General features: G+C 45.9%; 1 protein-coding gene across 8 annotated transcripts in view; it reads right to left on the bottom strand.

Annotated features, from left to right (window-relative positions):
• The window catches only part of UHRF1BP1 (UHRF1 binding protein 1), a 715,822-nt gene that overhangs the window by 78,395 nt on the left and 617,218 nt on the right, over positions 1-20,209 (bottom strand). For 7 of the 8 annotated variants that reach the window (XM_044288182.1, XM_044288177.1, XM_044288180.1 and 4 more), the window contains one exon: positions 19,293-19,401. The exons of the other annotated variant lie outside the window; for it this stretch is intronic. In XM_044288182.1, coding sequence (XP_044144117.1) covers positions 19,293-19,401 — 109 coding nt within the window. The remainder of the gene's footprint in view (positions 1-19,292; positions 19,402-20,209) is intronic. 8 annotated transcript variants of the gene reach the window in all.

The raw sequence follows: 20,209 nt of genomic DNA, 5'->3' as shown, positions 1-20,209 counted from the left end.
CTGGACTCAGGACCATCTGATGAGGAAGGATCAGCAGCAGGGGAATCTTCAGTACGTATATTATCCTGCTGGGTAAATTTATTATAGAACGCTGGCATCTCCACCTCTTCCCAGGCATCTTTTGGCTCCTCTGGGGCTTCTGTAGTGGGGAGTCATGACAGAGCATCAGCGTTATCATTGGAGCGGCCTGCCCGGTATTTCACAGTAAAGTCATAGTTGGCCAGGCGGGAGGCCCATCTTTGCTCCAGTGCCCCTAATTTGGCTGTATTCAGATGTGCCAGGGGATTATTATCTGTGAAGGCAACAAACAGTGTGGCAGCGAGATAGTCCTTAAACTTTTCGGTCACAGCCCACACTAAGGCAAGAAACTCCAGCTTGAAAGAACTGTAATTCTGGTCATTCTTCTCAGCTCCCTTCAGGGATCTGCTGGCGTAGGCAATTACCCTTTCTTTGTTATCTTGCACTTGAGCCAACACGGCCCCCAGGCCTCTTTTACTGGCATCTGTGTAGAGGTGGAATGGCTTCTGATAATCTGGGTAACCCAGAACAGAGTCAACTTCTTCTTTAGGAGTTGGAAGGCAATTTCCCGTTCTTCATTCCATTCAACAGGAATAGGAGTCTTTTGGCTCTTCTTTGGATGCCCCCTCAAGAGTTCCTGGATGGGATCCGCAATTTGTGCGAAATGCGTGATGAAACGCCTATAATACCCTGCAAAACTGAGAAAGCTTCTCACCTCTTTCACGGTCGTAGGAGTAGGCCAGTTACGGACAGCAGCAAGTTTATCAGGATCAGGCTGTACTCCTTCGGCACTGACAACGTGCCCGAGATATTTGACGGCTGGTTTCAGCAGGTGACACTTGGATGGCTTGATTTTGAGGCCATATTTAGTAAGAACTTGAAACACCTCACCCAGGTGCTCTAGATGGTCCTCATACGTCTTGGAGTATATAATGACGTCATCCAGGTATAATAGCACCGTCTCAAAATTCCTATGGCCTAAACAACGTTCCATCAGCCTCTGGAACGTTCCTGGAGCATTACACAGTCCAAATGGCATATAATTGAATTCGAACAGGCCCATAGGTGTAGTGAAAGCAGTCTTTTCTCGATCTTCTGGGGCCATGGGTACCTGCCAGTACCCACTGGTTAAGTCCAAGGTGGAGAAATAGGCTGATGACCCTAGGGAAGTCAAGTTTTCTTCAATGCGTGGCAAGGGGTACGCATCTTTGTGGGTGATTTGGTTAATTTTCCTGTAATCCACGCAGAATCTTATGCTGCCATCTTTTTTTCGGACAAGTACTAGGGGCGCAGCCCAGGGACTATGACTGTCCCGGATTATATTAGAGTCTTTCATCTCTTGTATCATCTCTTTCACAGACTGATAGGTAGTAGGTGGTATGGGTCTGTGCCTCTCCTTAATAGGAGGGTGAGAGCCAGTGGGTATGGTGTGTTTGATTACACTGACCTCTCCATAGTCCGTGGAGTGTTTGCTGAAAGCCTGGTGGTGCTCCTTCACCAGCTTCAGGACTCCCTCTATTTGCTCCTTTGGGGTGGATTTGTCCCCCACATGTAGTTCTTCCCACCAGGATGCCATTGGGGTGCTGCTGCTCTGTGTGCTCTGGAACGCCTCCGCGGCAGGCAGAGGGATCACATCCTGGAAAGACACCTGGAAAAGCTGAGCAATGGGGCAGTGTTTAAAGAGAGAAACGGGATGATCACCAAAGTTGATTAAACGAACAGGCACTTTACCTTGAGACACGGTCACCAGACTCTTGGCTGTCCGTATGAAGGGATGATCTTTAATGGGAATAGGTTCCACTAGGGCTTGATAGTCCTGGCCCTGGATCCCTAATACAGCACGGCACCACAGGATGATCTGGGAATTTGGAGGCAAAATTACCGGCCGGTTAACCCGGATCCGGACAGTGCAAATTTCTCCTTTCTTTGTTGAGCACACAGCACGCTAATAGTCTTTTGAATAACTCTTCTGGAAGCAGGCGAGGCTGACATTGATTCAATGCTTCAAGCACTTCGGAGTAACAATTTTTAAGAACATTAGTCCCTAAGATCACAGGGTGTCCTCCTTTATCTCCTGCTTATACCACAATCACGCCTTGCTGTGGCAGGGTGGCTTCTCCCACCTGAAGGGTAGGTTCCCAATACCCATGCACTTTCACTGGCTTACCGTTGCTAGCGATGATATCTAGCCAGGACTCTGGTGGCTGGGTGAGGAGACTTGGATCCCAGAACTTGTCAAAGGAAGGCCGTTGAATGGTGGTGACCTGTGACCCAGTGTCCAACAGGGCTTCAAAGGGTATCCCGTTGATACATATATTAATTTTCGGACGGGATCCTACATACTTAGGCATCCAGCTTGGATCTTTTGGACCTGCTGTTCTACCTCCCGAGCGGCGGTCCTCTGCCTCAGGGGTTACCCGTTTAACTGCCAGCACATTGATTCAGTATGTCCATACTTCTTGCAGTGGTGGCAGACAGGCTGTTTTCTGCTTCTGGGTCGGTACTTCGGTCGCCCATCAGGCTTTTTTGGATATACATCTCCATATGCAGGTGGGAGTCTTGGAGGAAAAGGGCCTTCATCTTCTAGTAACAATGGTCTCTCCCACTCCTCTATTTTCTTGCACACCTTCTCTAGACTTAGAGTAAGATAGTTTACTTGCTCCATTAGTGCTGCCACTACATCCGTGACTGGAGCTTGGGTGGCTTGACCGACTCCTGCAGACCCCACATTAACAGTCTTTAGCTGGGAAGCCTGGGGTTCAGGGAAGGCTGCTGGCCCTGGAGCAGGGTTCTGGCCTAGTATACTAATGGCCAATTCCTTAAAATCCAAAAATGTACAGTGAGGGTGTTGAGCTGACAACATGCGTAGCTGGCCCTTTAAGTGTTCAGTACCGATGCCCGCAATGAATTGCTCTCTAAGAGTCCGGTCCTGGTCCTCAGCTTCTTTAGGATCCACTTGGACTACAGCTCTCAGCGTCTCTTGTAAGGACAGGGCAAAATCGCGGAGCGACTCTCCGGGCTGCTGCTTTCTGCTGAATAAACGCATTTTAACTTCTGACACCGTTCTGGCTTCAAATGTGGTGTCCAAGTGTTCAAAGATCTGTTCCAGGCTACTCTTCTCAGACTGGGGCCATGACATTACTTCCCTGCGGGCGGCCCCCTCTAACTGAGCTAAGAGGATCTCCATTTGTTGCTCAGCCGTTATGGGATAAAGCCGGAACAAGGCCAGTATCTGCTCCCTGAAGTCTTTTAACTTGTGGGCTTCCCCTGAATAACGTGGGAACCAAGGGGCCCCGAAATAGTACGGCATGGTTAGCGGTATCAGACTTGGCGGTGCCACGGCGGCAGGGGCCCTAGAATCGGCTGCGGGTACTTAGCCAGTGCCTGTGATGGTGGCACACAGGTTTATAGTTGGAATAAGTGAGGTACACAGGTGGTGTAGTGAACCAAACGTTGCTTTACTTAACAGTCCAACTTTGTACATACAGATGGTAACACAGTCTTTTAGATCACAGCTTTACAAGCAGGCTTATTCCACAAGATGGCAGGTATTGATTATGCAAGATACTCAGAGGGTAAATCCACAATGCACTCAGAATCAGGTTGTACCTTTCCTCAGAAATAGCGTACACTGTTCTTTCTAGAATTCCTGTCTGGCTTTCTATCCCAAGGCCCGGATGCCTAAATGGTGGCTTAAATCCTTGGTAAAAACTATATCTTCCTCTTGTATTAGATCCTTGCTTTACTTCCTAAAGCATCTGCCCATCAGTGTTACTTATCTTTGCTTGTAATATCCTGACTTGTCTGGTGAATGACCGTGGGTTTCTCCCAGGAGGTTCTGTCCTGCTACTGGGGTGTCTCAACTGAGCTAAGCTTAGCCTCAGGAGCTTCAGGCTGACGAGGTAACTCCTCTAGTCCCCTGGAATGAACTAACTCTCTCCTGTCTGGGCCTTCCTATATATATCTAGGGCTCTCTAGTTCCCTCTAACGTCTAGGAGGCTAAACTACACCCTGACAGGCCTGACACCCAGATAACACAGGGAAAAACATGCACATGACATTCAATGCAATGAAACACATTAACCTGTGTAGTGCCCACCTTTACCTAGTGGGACACTAAAGGTGGAAAAAGTATGTGAACCATTGCATTTAATAACTGGTTGAACCTCCTTTGGCAGCAATAACTTCAACCAAACGTTTCCTGTAGTTGCAGATCAGACGTGCACAACAGTCAGGAGTAATTCTTGACCATTCCTCTTTACAGAACTGTTTCAGTTCAACAATATTCTTGGGATGTCTGGTGTTAATCGCTTTCTTGAGGTCATGCCACAGCATCTCAATCGGGTTGAGGTCAAGACTCTGTCCGGGCCACTCCAGAAGGCGCATTTTCTTCTGTTTAAGCCATTCTGTTGTTACTTTACTTCTATGTTTTGGGTCATTGTCCTGTTGCAATATCCATCTTCTGTTGAGCTTCAGCTGGTGGACAGATGGCCTTAAGTTCTCATGCAAAATGTCTTGATAAACTTGGGAAAATTTATTTTTCCTTCGATGATGGCAATCCGTCCAGGCCCTGACGCAGCAAAGCAGCCCCAAACCATGATGCCCCCACCACCATACTTCACAGTTGGGATGAGGTTTTGATGTTGTTATGCTGTGCCTCTTTTTCTCCACACATAGTGTTGTGTGTTTCTTCCAAACAACTCAACTTTGGTTTCATCTGTCCACAGAATATTTTGCCAGTACTGCTGTGGAACATCCAGGTGCTCTTGTGCAAACTGTAAATGTGCAGCAATGTTTTTTTGGACAGCAGTGGTTTCTCTGTGGTATCCTCCTATGAAATCCATTCTTGTTTAGTGTTTTACATATTGTATATTCGCTAGCAGGGATGTTAGCATATGCCAGAGACTTTTGTAAGTCTTTAGCTGACACTCTAGGATTCTTCTTCACCTCATTGAGCAGTCTGTGCTGTGCTCTTGCAGTCATCTTTACAGGATGGCCTCAACTAGGGAGAGTAGCAGCAGTGCTGAACTTTCTCCATTTATACACAATTTGTCTTACCATGGACTGATAAACAGCAAGGCTTTTGGAGATACTGTTATAACCCTTTCCAGCTTTATGCAAGCCAACCATTCTTAATAGTAGGTCTTCTGAGAGCTCTTTTGTGCAAGGCACCATTCACATCAGGCAATGCTTCTTGTGAAAAGCAAACCCAGAACTGGCTTGTGTTTTTTATAGGGCAGGGCAGCTGTAACCAACGCCTCCAATCTCATCTCATTGATTGGACTCCAGTTGGCTGACATCTCACTCCAATTAACTCTTGGAGATGTCATTAGTCTAGGTGTTCACATACTTTTTCCACCTGCTCTGTGAATGTTTACATGGTATGGTCAATAAAAAACATGGTAACATTTAATTTTTTGTGTGTTATTAGTTTAAGCAGACTGTGATTGTCTATTGTTGTGACTTAGATGAAGATCAGATCACATTTTATGGCCAACTTGTGCAGAAATCCATATCATTCCAAAGGGTTCACATACTTTTTCTTGCAACTGTAGCTTCCTGGGTTGGCGGCTATAAATTGAGTGGCATACCGATTTGTTTCTGCCATGACTACGTCCAAGTCAAGAACAGCTCAAAAAATCCCAGTGCCGAACCAATCTGAGCTGTCTCAACCCGAACTCCAGACTGGGCGGTGAAAGGGGGAATTAATGGTGCGGCTGAAGTTGGGGACTGCCAATCAGTGTTTGCCAGCACCTCAGGGACTCTAGGGGCTCTACGGGCCTGTCTGTGCGGTGGCTGCGACGGGGTAACTATTGCATGTGCCACCGTACCAGCTTCAACTGCCCTTCTGGTGCTCGCCACTTCACCATGTTGTACGGCAGTGCTGGTACAAGGTCCAGGGTGGGCTGCGCTGCTGGTGTATGTCTCACCATGTAATCCGACAGCGCCAGCCCCACTCTGCTGCCCTCGAAGCGGGTCCTGCACAACCTGTGGTGTAGCAACATGGGGCCGGGTACGCCTGGTGCTATCAGGGACCTCAACCTCCTCGTCCGAACTTTGGGTCAGACTGCCACTGCTTTCTACAGGTTCATATTCTGACCCGCTGGATTCGTCAGATGAGGGTTCCCATTCCTCATCCGACTGGGTCAGAAGCCTGTAGGCCTCTTCAGAAGAAAACCCCTTGTTTGACATTTGGACTCTAAATTTAGGGGGTATTCCCTGAGACTACCCAAGAAAAAAAGCAAGCCTGTCTTACAAATGGGAGGTTAGCGAAGTACCGGAGGCCGCTGCGATTGATAAAAAATATCAAAACTGATTTTTTTTTTATTGCCGCAGCGCTTGTAAAGTGATTGTGCAGTGATCCCAAAAATATATATTTTTTGTCACTACGGCGGGGCGGGTGTGGGTGAACGCACTCTAATACTATTATAGATCTGACTGTGATCAGTTTTGATCACTTACAGATACTATAAAAGTACAAATGCTGATTAGCGATACGCTAATCAGCGAATCAGTGACTGCGGTGCGGTGGGCTGGGCGCTAAACGATCGCTAACTACCTAACCTAGGGGCCTAAACTATCCTAAAACCTAACAGTCAATACCAGTGAAAAAAAACATGTGACAATTTACACTGATCACTTTTTTCCCTTTCACTAGGTGATTGCCAGGGGCGATCAAGGGGTTAATTGGGTTGATGGGGGGTGATCTGGGGGCTAAGTGTAGTGTTTGGTGTACTCACTGTGAACTGTGCTCCTCTGCTGGAACCATCCGACCAAAAGGACCAACAGAGGAGCACAGCAGCCATTTAACACATTATTTTTATAAATATAAAGTGTTAACTGGCTTGTGATTCGTTTTTTTGAAAATCATCAGCCTGCCAGCAACGATCATTGGCTGGCAGGCTGATGATGTAATACCCCTCTAACTTTTGCCGGTCCGCGATGCGCACGCGCGGGCCGGCTTTGAGCATCATCTCGCGTCTCGCGAGATGACGCGCCGATGCGTGACTCTGCCTGAGACAGCCGCCTACCGGAACGCGATCCTGCGTTAGGCGGTCCGGAGGCGGTTAATAGATTAAAATTAGTTTTACAAAACAATGTCAACATAACAGACATACTGTATGGTGACACTATCCATCCACAGAGAAATTCAAATTTAACCATATTAACTATATAACCACATAAAGTGACAGGTCAGATTTGCAAAAGTTGGTTGAGTCAGGAAGGTAAAAAATGGCTGTGTCCTTAAGGGGTTAAAATATCATATATTGTAATACCGTATTTTTCACCCCATAAGACGCACTTTCTCCCCCCCAAAAGTGGGGTAAAAATGCCCCTGCGCCTGCTGCCATTTTACATCGCAGTCTGCGATGCTGCAGCTTAGCAGACTGCGATGTATCATCAGCTGGAGAGGGAGGAGGGGCCGGTGTCATGCAAACGCAGCGGGGCTGGTGCGGTCACTGTACTCCAGCCCCGCCGCTCACTCACTTCCTTAATGCCCAAACTTTTTATAATAATAACTTTAATTGAAGTTCTGATCCCCAGCCCTATCTGTACTACTTACTAAATGTCCTGTAGCAGGCAGAGCAGGGCGACCGGCCGGCCGTAACTCACTGATGTCACGTGCCTGCGCCGCCTACTTCATCCATAAAGTAGGCGGCGCAGGCACGTGACATCAGTGAGTTGCGGCCGCCCGGCCGCCCTGCTCTGCCTGCTACAGGACATTTAGTAAGTAGTACAGATGGGGCTGGGGATCAGAACTTCAATTAAATTTATTATTATAAAAGGTTTAGGCAATAAAGCAGTGAGTGAGCGGTGGGGCCGGAGTACAGTGACCGCACCAGCCCTGCCGCATTTGCATGCCACCGGCACCTCCCACAGGTTTAGCTCCGGTATATTAGGGCATCTGTGGATGCCACTATTATGGGTGGGGAATATGTGGATGGACCTTTTATGGGGTGGGGGATCTGTGGGTGACACATATATAGCAGTGCCATCCGCAGATCCACCCCGCCATAACAGTGCCATCCACAGATCCCCCTCCATAACAGTGCCATCCACAGATCACCCCCCATAACAGTGCCATCCACAGATCACCACCCCATAACAGTGTCATCCACAGATCACCCCCCATAACAGTGCCATCCACAGACCCCCCTACAACAGTGCCTCCTCAGATCCCCCCATAACAGTGCCATCCACAGATCCCCCCCATAAAATTGCCATCCACAGATCCCCCCATAACAGTGCCACCCACAGATCCCCCATAACAGTGCCACCCACAGATCCCCCATAGTAGTGTCATGCACAGACACATTAGTTCAAAACCCACCAAAAGCACACCTTTTGGTTAAAAATATTTTTTTTCTTATTTTCCTCCTCAAAAACCTAGTTGTGTCTTATGGGGCAAAAAATACGGTTCCTTGTGGACAGTGCATTGTTATACATTTTTAATTTTCAATTTTGCACACTTGTTCATTGATAGACATCAAAGCAGCAGTGATCTCATTTTTATGATGCACATCATGGTACTGGGAATGGTACACATTGGTACCAATGACAAAGTCAGGGGGAGATGGAAGGTCCTTAAAAATTATTTTAGGGATCTAGGAGAGAAGCTCAAGTCCAGGAACCCAAGGTAATGTTTTTAGAAATATTACCAGTGCCACAAGCACCACTAGAAAAACAGAATAAATAAGTGGCTCAGTAGCTGGTGCAGAAAGGAAGAATTTGGGTTAATGGGCTGCAACTTAAAGGGATTGTCCAAGTTATATTTATTGATGACCTATCAGCTGTTTGAAGAGAAGGTGTGCGCCATGCCAGCGCTGTCTCCTCTTCATTGTTTACCTGCTCGCTGTTGCATCTGCAGCGGTGAGCAGGTGAAATTTCATCCAAGCTGTCCCATTCATTTCAATGGGATGGATTGCTCCTACACAAGCGTATAGAAGTACTCCATACCATTGAAATGAATGGGACGGCTTGGGTGTAGTTACACCTGCTCACCGCTGCAGAGGCGACGGCGAGAAGGTAAACAATGAAGAGGAGGCAGCGCTGGTACGGCGCGCCTTCTCTTCAAACAGCTGATCGGCCGGGGTGCCGGGTGTCGGACCCCAGCCGATCTGATAATGATATTCCCAGCCGATCTGATAATGATATCCTGGGGATAGGTCAATACATATAACTTGGACAAACCCTTTAATGGGAAGGTGCAGCTGTTCTGGGGGAAAGAATGGTTAAATGGCTGGAGAAGCTTATAAACTAGGATCTGGAGGAGAGAAGGTGATAATACTGATATGGGGGTAGAAAGAGTAGCTAGAGAGTGGGATATACGGAGGGGGCAGTGAGCACAGGGATTAGTGATGGGCGTAGGGAGATGACTGGGAATACTGTACACTCAAGAAAAATATAGCTGCTGGTAATGTAAACCTGTTACAAACCATCAATACAATAAAGGTACCCAAGAAAAATCTCAAATATTAACTTTCCAGGAGCTTAAATAGTAACTTAAAATCTTCACAAATGTCAGAAGTGTAGCAAGCAAAATAGGGGAGATGGAGTCTATGGTACTAAAGTAACACATAGATGTAGTTAGTCTGGCTGAGACATGGTTGGATTCAAGTTCAGGGTTTTGCACTCTTGAAAAAGACAAGGGCATAGAAAAGATAGTTGCGTGTGCCTGTATGTGAGGAGTGATATGAAGGCGAGTGTGAAAGAGGCAATTGTGGGTGAAGATTTTTAAACCTTTTGGGTGGAGTGACAGAGGGAAATAAACTTTGAAAAACTAATACTTTTACTTGGTGCAATCATTAGACCCCCTTACATCACAGAGAAGATAGAAGTTCAGCTGTATAACCAAATAGAATGGGCTGCACAGTCTAGTGCAGTGGTCACAATGGGAGATTTTACTGTCTCAAGATATTGACTGGGGTCATGGTTGGGTTGATGCTCCGTTGGATCTGGTAATTTCTAACTATGCAGAGCATGTTGGAAATGTTCCTGAAACACTAGGTAAAAGTTACCACAATACAATTATATTCCTCCTAATCTATAAAAAGCAAACCCTGGCTGGGAGGGCAAGCATAACTGAATTGCCAGGGTTGAGAGCAGCATTTCACGCATAGACTGTGAGTTGCTATTGACACAGTATAGTGGATAAAGGGGAGAGCTTTAAATCCACATTGGGTAATTACACTGCAAAATGTATTCCTGTAGGTAACAAGTATAAATGGTTAAAATTAATCCTCACATGGCTTACAACTACTGCATAAAGAAGGCATCCTCAAACTGCGGCCCTCCAGCTGTTGCAAAACTACAACTCCCAGCATGCCCAAACAGCCTACACATATCAGCCTACAGCAGGGCATTGTTTGAGTTGTAGTTTTACAACAGTTGGAGGGCCGCAGTTTGAGGATGCCTGGCATAAAGTGTAATAAATAAAAAAAGGGCATTTAAAAAATACAAATCTGAGGGGTCACCTGTAGCCTTTGAAATTTACAAAGGGATTAATAAAGTATGTAAAAAAATAAATAACATTTGCAAAAATACAAAATGAATGGCAGGTGGTAAAAAAGAGCAAAACAAATCCCCCAAATTCTTTAAATATATACATGCTATAAAACCAAGGTCAAAGCAGCTCGGCCCCCTAAACAATGGTAAAGTGGCCTAGTCAGGAAAGATAAGGGAAAGGCATAGATAATACATTTTTTCGTTCTGTATATACAAAAGAAGAGAAAGAAGCTGATATTGGTGGTACATATGGGTGGTGCCAGTGTGTTAGTGTAGTGTCCCACTAGGTAGGAGTGGGCACTACACAAGGATCAATTGGGTAGCGTGTACTTCTACTCACAAGGGACCGTGATATTGTATTTATCCATGCATTTAATGTAAATTGCTGTGTGTTTTTACATGCAATATTTCCCCTGTCATATGCTTTGCAGGCCTAGTTGGGTGTAGTTAGACATCCCAGACACTAGAGGGAGATAGGGAGCCCCTAGTATAAATGTCCAGGCCCAGACAGGGAGTGGTTAGGTCATAGTCAGGAGTCTGTGGAGACAGAAGTAGGAAGGCACCAGCCCAGGATATGCTGAGGGCCTCCTCCTGACATGCAGCTGGACAGTCCTGGTTTCTAGCTGCACCAAGGGGCTAGATGAAGTACAGCCTGCTTGGAGACCGAATGTATTCCAGGGGACTAGAGGAGTTACCTCGTCAGCCTGAAGCTTCTGAGGCTAAGGATAGCTCAGTTGAGATACCCCAGTAGCAGGACAGCACCTCCTGGGAGAAACCCACAGTCCTTCACCATTCAAGTAAGGATATTTCCAACAAAGATAAGTAACACTGATAGGCAGAGGCATTAGAAAGCAAAGCAAGGATTTAATACGAGAGGAAGATATATATTTTACCAAGGATTTAAGCCACCATTTAGGCATCCGGGCCTTGGGATTGAAACCAGACAGGAGTTCTAGGAAGAACAGTGTACACTATTTCTGAGAAAAGGTACAACCTGATTCTGAGTGCATTGTGGATTTTCCCTCTGAGTATCTTGCATAATGAATACCTGCCATCTTGTGAAATAAGCCTGCTTGTGAAGCTTGTGCTCTAAAGGACTGTATTACCATCTGTATGTACAAAGTTGGGCTGTTAAGTAAAGCAATGTTTGGTTCACTATACCACCTGTGTACCTCACTTATTCCAACTATAAGCCGGTGTGCCACCGTCACAGGCACTGGCGTCACGAACCTTAAAGGGACCTTGCCCCAGGCACTCAAAATACCCGTAACATCCAGGGCACCTCATCCACCATCAGGCCTGGTCCCTACATACAGAGTGTGCCCCAGAGGAACCGTGTCTACCTCTCCTTCACTGCCACATGCTTGCCCAGGGTTCTCCAATACAGTGAGCAACCCTCGATTGCCCATAACCGTGACCTCACTTCGCTATACCCTGCAGGTCTGGCGTGTTGCATTAGTACATCCAGTAATATACTAAATTGGCTAACTGTAGATATAGTTCAAGCAGGGGTGCACCACCAATGAGGCCAGGTGAGGCGATTGCATCAGGCAGCACCAGGTAGAGGCAAGAGGGGGGCAGCTGAAGAGCCATGGGCAATGAGCACTTTCATTATGGCAAAGGGGTTAGGGGGTGCGCCGTTACTGTTCTGTAGTTATAAAAGTAACAGTGGGTTGCAGTAACCTCTGCAACCCACTGTGTTTCCTCATAAATTACCATGGCATCGACCTGTAGTTCTTAGCCTTTGTAAGGTCGAGCATGCTCAGTGTGTTGCTATCAGTTCTTTAGCTAAATGTCTTGAAACAAAGGGTGTGTTAGTGTGTGCTGATTACTGAGTAGAGGGGGCGTGACCAGACTGTATATCAGGCAGCCAATCAATAAACATCAACACTCATGAACAAGCACATATCACAGTAGAAAAGCTAGGGATTGTGGGGATTGTAGTAGAGCTACACAAATGGATTGCAAGGTAAAATGAAGCTCTGGTTATATGTATAGGTTTGGGTTCTGGTTGGGTCACAGCTTCCAGGTGACAAGAATAGGCATATTCTATTAGCCGGTGTCTGTGTTTTGTGGATCCGCAAAACACACACGGACGTGTAAATGGACCCTAAATGATGTTATCAGCTCAGGCCATTTGCCTAACCTCATAATCATGTACAGAAAATAGATTTTATTGCATGACACGGAGGCTCATATTGCTATCTCTTTCTTTACTAGATTAAACAGCAGCAAAGAAAAAATACAAGTCAAACAAGTTGCCATGGCAACAGAACCCTCCCCATATGACCCAGTATAATAGGTCTGGACCCCGAACACTCCTCCTCTTTCTTTGCTGCTACTTCCACAGATAAGTACCTTGTGTGGGCTAATCTGTGGGGCTTAATATTGTTAAGGGCATTATCTCCCTTCTCAATTTATTTAGGCAATTGTTCTATTCCTTTACTGTGTATAGGTTTACTGTCCATATATTTTCTTCCTTAGGTATATATATATATCTGTATTGATTTCGTTATTCTATTGCTTTGTGGGTCCCCCTGAAGTGTTTTTTATTCCACAGGATTCGGTCGGTTAATTCCGTCTACCGCCCCCCTCCTGTTTACCCTCTTACTTTATAAGTTTCGCTCTTCCCTCGCTCCTGTGCGCTCCCGTCGGCGGCCGTTGTCTCGCGGGACTTCGGCCGCCATATTCTTATCTTGTCTTCTGTCCTGCTTCTTCTCCGATTCTTCGTGCCGTTCTTTGGCCTGTTCTCGCGAGATCTCGCGCTTCCTTGCTCTCAGCATCGCGAGATCTCGCTTGGGACCGTTCACTGTATATTCCTTGCTCCCAGCATCGCGAGATCTCCCTTGTGACTGTTCAGTTGTATATTGGAGCGGACGGTTTTCCGGCAGTAGCGCTCTGTTTTTTGCCTTAGTGATTCCTGCTGGCCTCTAGGTTGGTTATCGCTGGGGCCCTTACATATATTAGTGCCCCGTCAATATACTGTCTGCTCTGATCCTGTCCCAGGCCATATTTTAGTCAAGCATTTATAGCTTCATTGCTTTTATCATGACTGATCACAATCGGCGTACTCCCACTCCTAGGGACTTGGAGCAGTTGTCTCTGGCCCAGGAGTCTGTTGCTGGTCAGTCTGATGATCAGGCGCTGGCGATTCAGCGCTCTGTTGCTATGGCCATTCAATCCGCTATGGGGTCCATGGCTTCGGCCATATCGCACTCCATCTCTGAAGCTTTCCTTTTGCATAATCCACCCTCTAAGGATAGTTCTACCCCTGCACCCTCTAGTTCTTGGGCACCTGCCCCTGAGTTACCTGCCTCCAGAACCATTAATATTGGTGAGTTACCTGCCACCCTAGATAGCGCGCCTCGTCCGCGCAAAAGAGCCTACGCCCGCCAGGCAGAAAAGGCGATGCAGTGGAAATGCGCCAGAGCAGTCTACCGCAGTCTACCAACCCCATCCCTTTCTTCAGTTTCCTGTGTTTTCCCACGTTTGGGCTGCAATAACCTCGGACCCATGGGTTCTCTCTACTGTGCTAGGCACGCACTCATCAACCCTGTCCCGACTGGCTCGGGAATTTTGGACCTTCTGCCTTTCCAGGGACATCACCGTAGTTGCAAAATACCTACCCGGTCTCCACAACACTCACGCGGACTGGAGTTTGCGTTTTCTTTCCGATTCCAGCGATTGGAAGCTAGACTCGACTGTGTTTGCTTCTATATCCTCCCTTTGGGGACCCTTTTATTTGGACCTTTTTGCGTCCCGTCTGAATTCTCAGCTGCTCCGTTTCTACAGCTGGCGTCCAGATCCGGACGCGGAGGCAATAGACGCCCTGTTGCAAGACTGGTCGGGTCACCTGATGTATGCCTTCCCACTATTTGCCCTGATTCCCAGTGTCCCTGGCTCAGATTCGCCTACAGAGGGCCGAACTAGTCCTGATTGTCCCGTTCTGGACCACACAATCGTGGTTTCCTCAACTGTTGGAAGTCCTGGTTCAGTGCCCATTACTTCTCCCAATGTTTCCGGACCTCTTACTGGATCCTTTGGGTCTTCAACATCCTCTCATCCTGGAGGGATCTCTACAGCTCCTCGCCTGCAGGGTCTCGGGGGACCCTGGCAGGGCGCTGCAATTTCGGACTCAGCTAGACGTCTTTTGGAAGACGCATGGGCTCCCGGAACCAGACGGTCCTATTGTTCGGCCTGGAAATCTTGGGCTAACTGGTGCATGGCTAGGAACGTGGATCCCTTATCAGCTCCTGTAACGGAGATTTTGGAATTCCTCACATCTCTATTTGACAAGGGTAGGGCTTATTGTACAATCAATTTGTATCGTTCGGCAATTTCAGCCTCTCATCTAGGTTTTAGTGGGGTTCCTGCGGGTCAACATCCCTTGGTGTGTCGTCTTCTTAGAGGCTCTCGCCTTTCGCGGCCTCCCAGGCCACGTTTCTCTTCTACCTGGGATGTTTCTTCTGTCCTTTCTCTTTTTTCATCCTGGCCGCCCAATTCAGAACTTTCCTTGCGTCAGATTTCCGCTAAATTGGTATCCCTTTTTTGTCTAGTCTCTTGTAAGAGAGTCTCTGATGTTAGGGCCTTGGACTACGACGCTCGTTCTTTTACTCCGGATGGGGTGGTGTTTAATATCACCCGTTGCACCAAGACCAATATTCGTTCAGTGTCTTACCCATGTTTCCCGGATTCTCCATCTCTATGCCCGGTCGCTTGTCTGAGAGAGTATGAGTCTCGTACTTCTTCTCATCGTATCTCCTCTTGTTCTCACCTTTTCCTATCATATCGCCGCCCTTTTCAACCTGTCACCAGCGTCACCTTGGCCAGATGGGTTAAATGGATTATGTCCCAAGCAGGAGTGGATACCGCGGTATTCACCGCCCATTCCACCAGGGGTGCTGCTGCAACTTCCATGGCAGTCGCCGGAGCACGATTGGAGGACATTATGCGTCTGGCGGACTGGTCCCGGGTGTCTACATTCCGTGAGTTCTATTTTCGTCCTTCTTCTCATGCTTTTACTTCAGTTGTTTCCCAGCTTTAAACTCGCAGTATGAGCCTCCGTGTCATGTAATAAAATTGCATGATTTTCCTATTTTATGACGTAAAGTCATGATTTTATTAAGGACACGGAGGCGAGTATTGCCCCTCCCTTCCCTCCCTGATTTATTCTGTTGTCATTTTACTTCTGAGATTGATACCTTCATTATGCTATGTTTTTAGTCTCGTACTGTATTTGAATGTTCCCTGGCTGCAGAAAATCTTGCTAATAGCTTTGCCATTCTTCCTTAAAAAGGTCGATTACCCTTTGTTTTCTGTTTTTTCTTTCTCAGGATGAACTTACCTATTACGCTACGACGGCTGACTGCAGCGTCTACCTTTTCGTTTTCCGGCTCTGCGAATCCGGTTCCATGAGGATTTCGTCTTAAGTTTTTCCTTTTCAGCTGGGACTTTCTTCAAGTTGGATTGTTCAGTTCTTCTGTTGCGGAATCACCATCAAAGAAAGAGGAGGAGTGTTCGGGGTCCAGACCTATTATACTGGGTCATATGGGGAGGGTTCTGTTGCCATGGCAACTTGTTTGACTTGTATTTTTTCTTTGCTGCTGTTTAATCTAGTAAAGAAAGAGATAGCAATACTCGCCTCCGTGTCCTTAATAAAATCATGACTTGACGTCATAAAATAGGAAAATCATGCAATTTTATTCTACAACCAGATAATTCAAACAATATGTATGTTTTAATTTGAAAGATAAGTATAGATGGCATATTCCCTTTAAATGCATAAAACACATTAAGCCATGGTGATGACATGCAGTCCACAGCCAAGAGAGCATGCATGTGTGCGCATATATAGGAAGTCTATTACATCCGCTTAAAGGTGTTTGTTTATTATCTAAATCTGATTTATCTTGGTTCTGGTACTGTAACTATGCAATAAAAATGGTTTTGCCTTTACATCTGTACAGTAAACCTTGTTTTGATACCTTGTCTGTACAGTAAGTCAGGTTCTAACAATAATGGATATGCCCAGTTCCAGCCAACTCCACTAGAAGAGTCATGTTCAGACTGCAGAAAGTACAATGTGTATATATATATATATATATACGGAAATTATTTTTTTTACCAGCAGCACCACCAGGCCAAAAAACAAATATAGAGGGTGCACTGTCCGAGTATGGTAAATGGTGCTTACCCACTGATACGGAACAAAGAAATCGGACTGCACTCCAGTTGAATCTTCAATGAAAAAAGGTTTATTCACCCATAGGTGGCACAAGCGACGTTTCGGCTCACATATGAGCCTTTCTCAAGCTTGAGAAAGGCTCATATGTGAGCCGAAACGTCGCTTGTGCCACCTATGGGTGAATAAACCTTTTTTCATTGAAGATTCAACTGGAGTGCAGTCCGATTTCTTTGTTCTATATATATATATATATATATATATATATATATATATGTGTGTATACACACAAACCAAAAGTTTGGACACACCTTCTTATTCAAAGAGTTTTCTTTATTTTCATGACTATGAAAATTGTAGATTCACACTGAAGGCATCAAAAGTATGAATTAACACAAGTGTAATTATATACATAACAAAAAAGTGTGAAACAACTGAAAATATGTCATATTCTAGGTTCTTCAAAGTAGCCAGCTTTGATTACTGCTTTGCACACTCTTGGTATTCTCTTGATGAGCTTCAAGAGGTAGTCACCTGAAATGGTCTTCCAACAGTCTTGAAGGAGTTCCCGAGATGCTTAGCACTTGTTGGCCCTTTTGCCTTCACTCTGCGGTCCAGCTCACCCTAAACCTTCTCGATTGGGTTCAGGTCCTGTGACTGTGGAGGCCAGGTCATCTGGCGCAACGCCCCATCACTTTCCTTCATGGTCAAATAGCCCTTACACAGCCTGGAGGTGTGTTTGGGGTAATTGTCCTGTTGAAAAATAAATGATGGTCCAACTAAGGCTACTTTCACACTAGCGTTCTGCTGTTCGCTCGTGAGCTCCGTTTGAAGGAGCTCACGAGCGGAGCAGAACGCTTCCGTCCAGCCCTGATGCAGTCTGAATGGATGCGGATCCGCTCAGACTGCATCAGTCTGGCGGCGTTCAGCCTCCGCTCCGCTCGCCTCCGCACGGCCAGGCTGACAGCTGAACGCTGCTTGCAGCGTTCGGGTGTCCGCCTGGCCGTGCGGAGGCATGCGGATCCGTCCAGACTTACAATGTAAGTCAATGGGAACGGATCCGCTTGAAGATGACACCATATGGCTCAATCTTCAAGCGGATCCGTCCCCATTGACTTTACATTGAAAGTCTGAACGGATCCGCTCAGGCTACTTTCGCACTTAGAAACTTTTCTAAGTTATTAATGCAGACGGATCCGTACTGAACGGAGCCTCCGTCTGCATTAATATGATCGGATCCGTTCAGGACGGATCCGATCAAACGCAAGTGTGAAAGTAGCCTAAACGCAAACCGTATGGAATAGCATGTCTCTGCAAGATGCTGTGGTAGCCATGCTGGTTCAGTATGCCTTCAATTTTGAATAAATCCCCAACAGTGTCACCAACAAAGCAGCCCCATACCATCACACCTCCTCCTCCATGCTTCACGGTGGGAACCAGGCATGTAGAGTCCATCCGTTCACCTTTTCTGCGTCGCACAAAGACACGGTGGTTGGAACCAAAGATCTCAAATTTGGACTCATCAGACCAAAGCACAGATTTCCACTGGTCTAATGTCCATTCCTTGTGTTCTTTAGCCCAAACAAGTCTCTTCTGCTTGTTGCCTGTCCTTAGCAGTGGTTTAGTAGCAGATATTCTACCATGAAGGCCTGATTCACACAGTCTCCTCTTAACAGTTGTTCTAGAGATGTGTTTGCTGCTAGAACTCTGTGTGGCATTGACCTGGTCTCTAATCTGAGCTGCTGTTAACCTGCGATTTCTGAGGCTGGTGACTTGGATGAACTTACCCTCCACAGCAGAGGTGACTCTTGGTCTTCCTTTCCTGGGGCTGTCCGCATGTGAGTCAGTTTCTTTGTAGCGCTTGATGGTTTTTGTGACTGCACTTGGGGACACTTTCAAAGTTTTCCCAATTTTTCGGACTGACCGACCTTTATTTCTTAAAGTAATAATGGCCACTCGTTTTTCTTTACTTAGAATTTGTATTATGGCAAGAAAAAAGCAGCTAACAGTCTATTCAGTAGGACTATCAGCTGTGTATCCACCTGACTTCTCCACAACGCAACTGATGGTCCCAACCCCATGTATAAGGCAAGAAATCCCACTTATTAAACCTGACAGGGAAAAACTGTGAAGTGAAAACCATTTCAGGTGACAACCTCTTGAAGCTCATCAAGAGAATGCCAAGAGTGTGCAAAGCAGTAATCAAAGCAAAAGGTGGCTACTTTGAAGAACCTAGAATATGACATTTTCAGTTGTTTCACACTTTTTTGTTATGTATATAATTCCACATGTGTTAATTCATAGTTTTGATGCCTTCAGTGTGAATCTACAATTTTCATAGTCATGAAAATATAGAAAACTCTTTGAATAAGAAGGTGTGTCCAAACTTTTGGTCTGTACTGTATACACACACACACACACACGACCCTTGAATGGGAGACTATGGTTCTGAATGGGCACAGTGGTTGCAGCCCTTCATTTTATTGATCATGGAAAGGTCTAAGGACCCAGACCACGATTGATTCAAACTTTTGAAATTATAGGTATAAGATTAGAAACCTGTAAATTACAGGGTCGACACACCCACCAGTGAGCCAGAAAACTCCATCTTCTTGCCTCTGAACTTTGAGGTTTTCCACTAAAAAAGCAATTGGTTCGGGAACAACTGGAGACTGATACATCCGTTGAACATCATCCTGTTACACAAAATGGACACATAAGCAATTAGATTGTTAGTAAGGTTACAACGGTAGGATCTCCTTACAAATGCTTACTTCTAAGGAGACAAAGCCTACAAATGACTGCCAGACCGCTTATAAATTAGTTCCATTTTATTGCATGATTACACATATTACACAAACATGATAAAAATAATATAGTGCAGGGAAAGAAATGACATCATCTGGAGGATAAACACAGCGGATACTACGTCCATAAATCAGTCCATCATATGTCATATGATGGAGGATAAAGTGCTAATGCAAAGACATGTTCATACACAATCAAAGGACATAGAATGGTTACACATGCTGTGTCTCCTCCAGGATGGCGTCAACCCCGACGGGTGTTTCGGCGAACCTTCGCCTGGGGTTCAAAGGTTCACCGAAATGCGCGTCGGGGTTGACGCCATCCTGGAAGAGACAAAGCATGGGTAACCGTTCTATGTCCTTTGATTGTGTATGAACATGTCTTTGCATTAGCACTTTATCTTCCATCATATGACATAGTAGGACTGATTTATGGATGTAGTATCCGCTGTGTTTATCCTCCAGATGATGTCGTTCCTTTCCCTGCACTATATTCTTTTTATCATGTTTGTGTAATATGTGTAATCATGCAATAAAATGGCACTAATTTATAAGTGGTCTGGCAGTCATTTGTAGGCTATGTATCATGGTGTTTTGCCATAGGCTTATGCCAATTATCTACCCTTTGAGTAGTAAGAGATTCCCTGGTTGGGGCATATTATATATTTTTTTTTTTTACTTCTAAGGAGGCACAGTA

The sequence above is a fragment of the Bufo gargarizans genome, chromosome 3 (genome assembly GCF_014858855.1).
Source record: "Bufo gargarizans isolate SCDJY-AF-19 chromosome 3, ASM1485885v1, whole genome shotgun sequence".
Taxonomy (NCBI): domain Eukaryota; kingdom Metazoa; phylum Chordata; class Amphibia; order Anura; family Bufonidae; genus Bufo; species Bufo gargarizans.
This window is presented reverse-complemented; position numbering and strand designations above follow the sequence as displayed.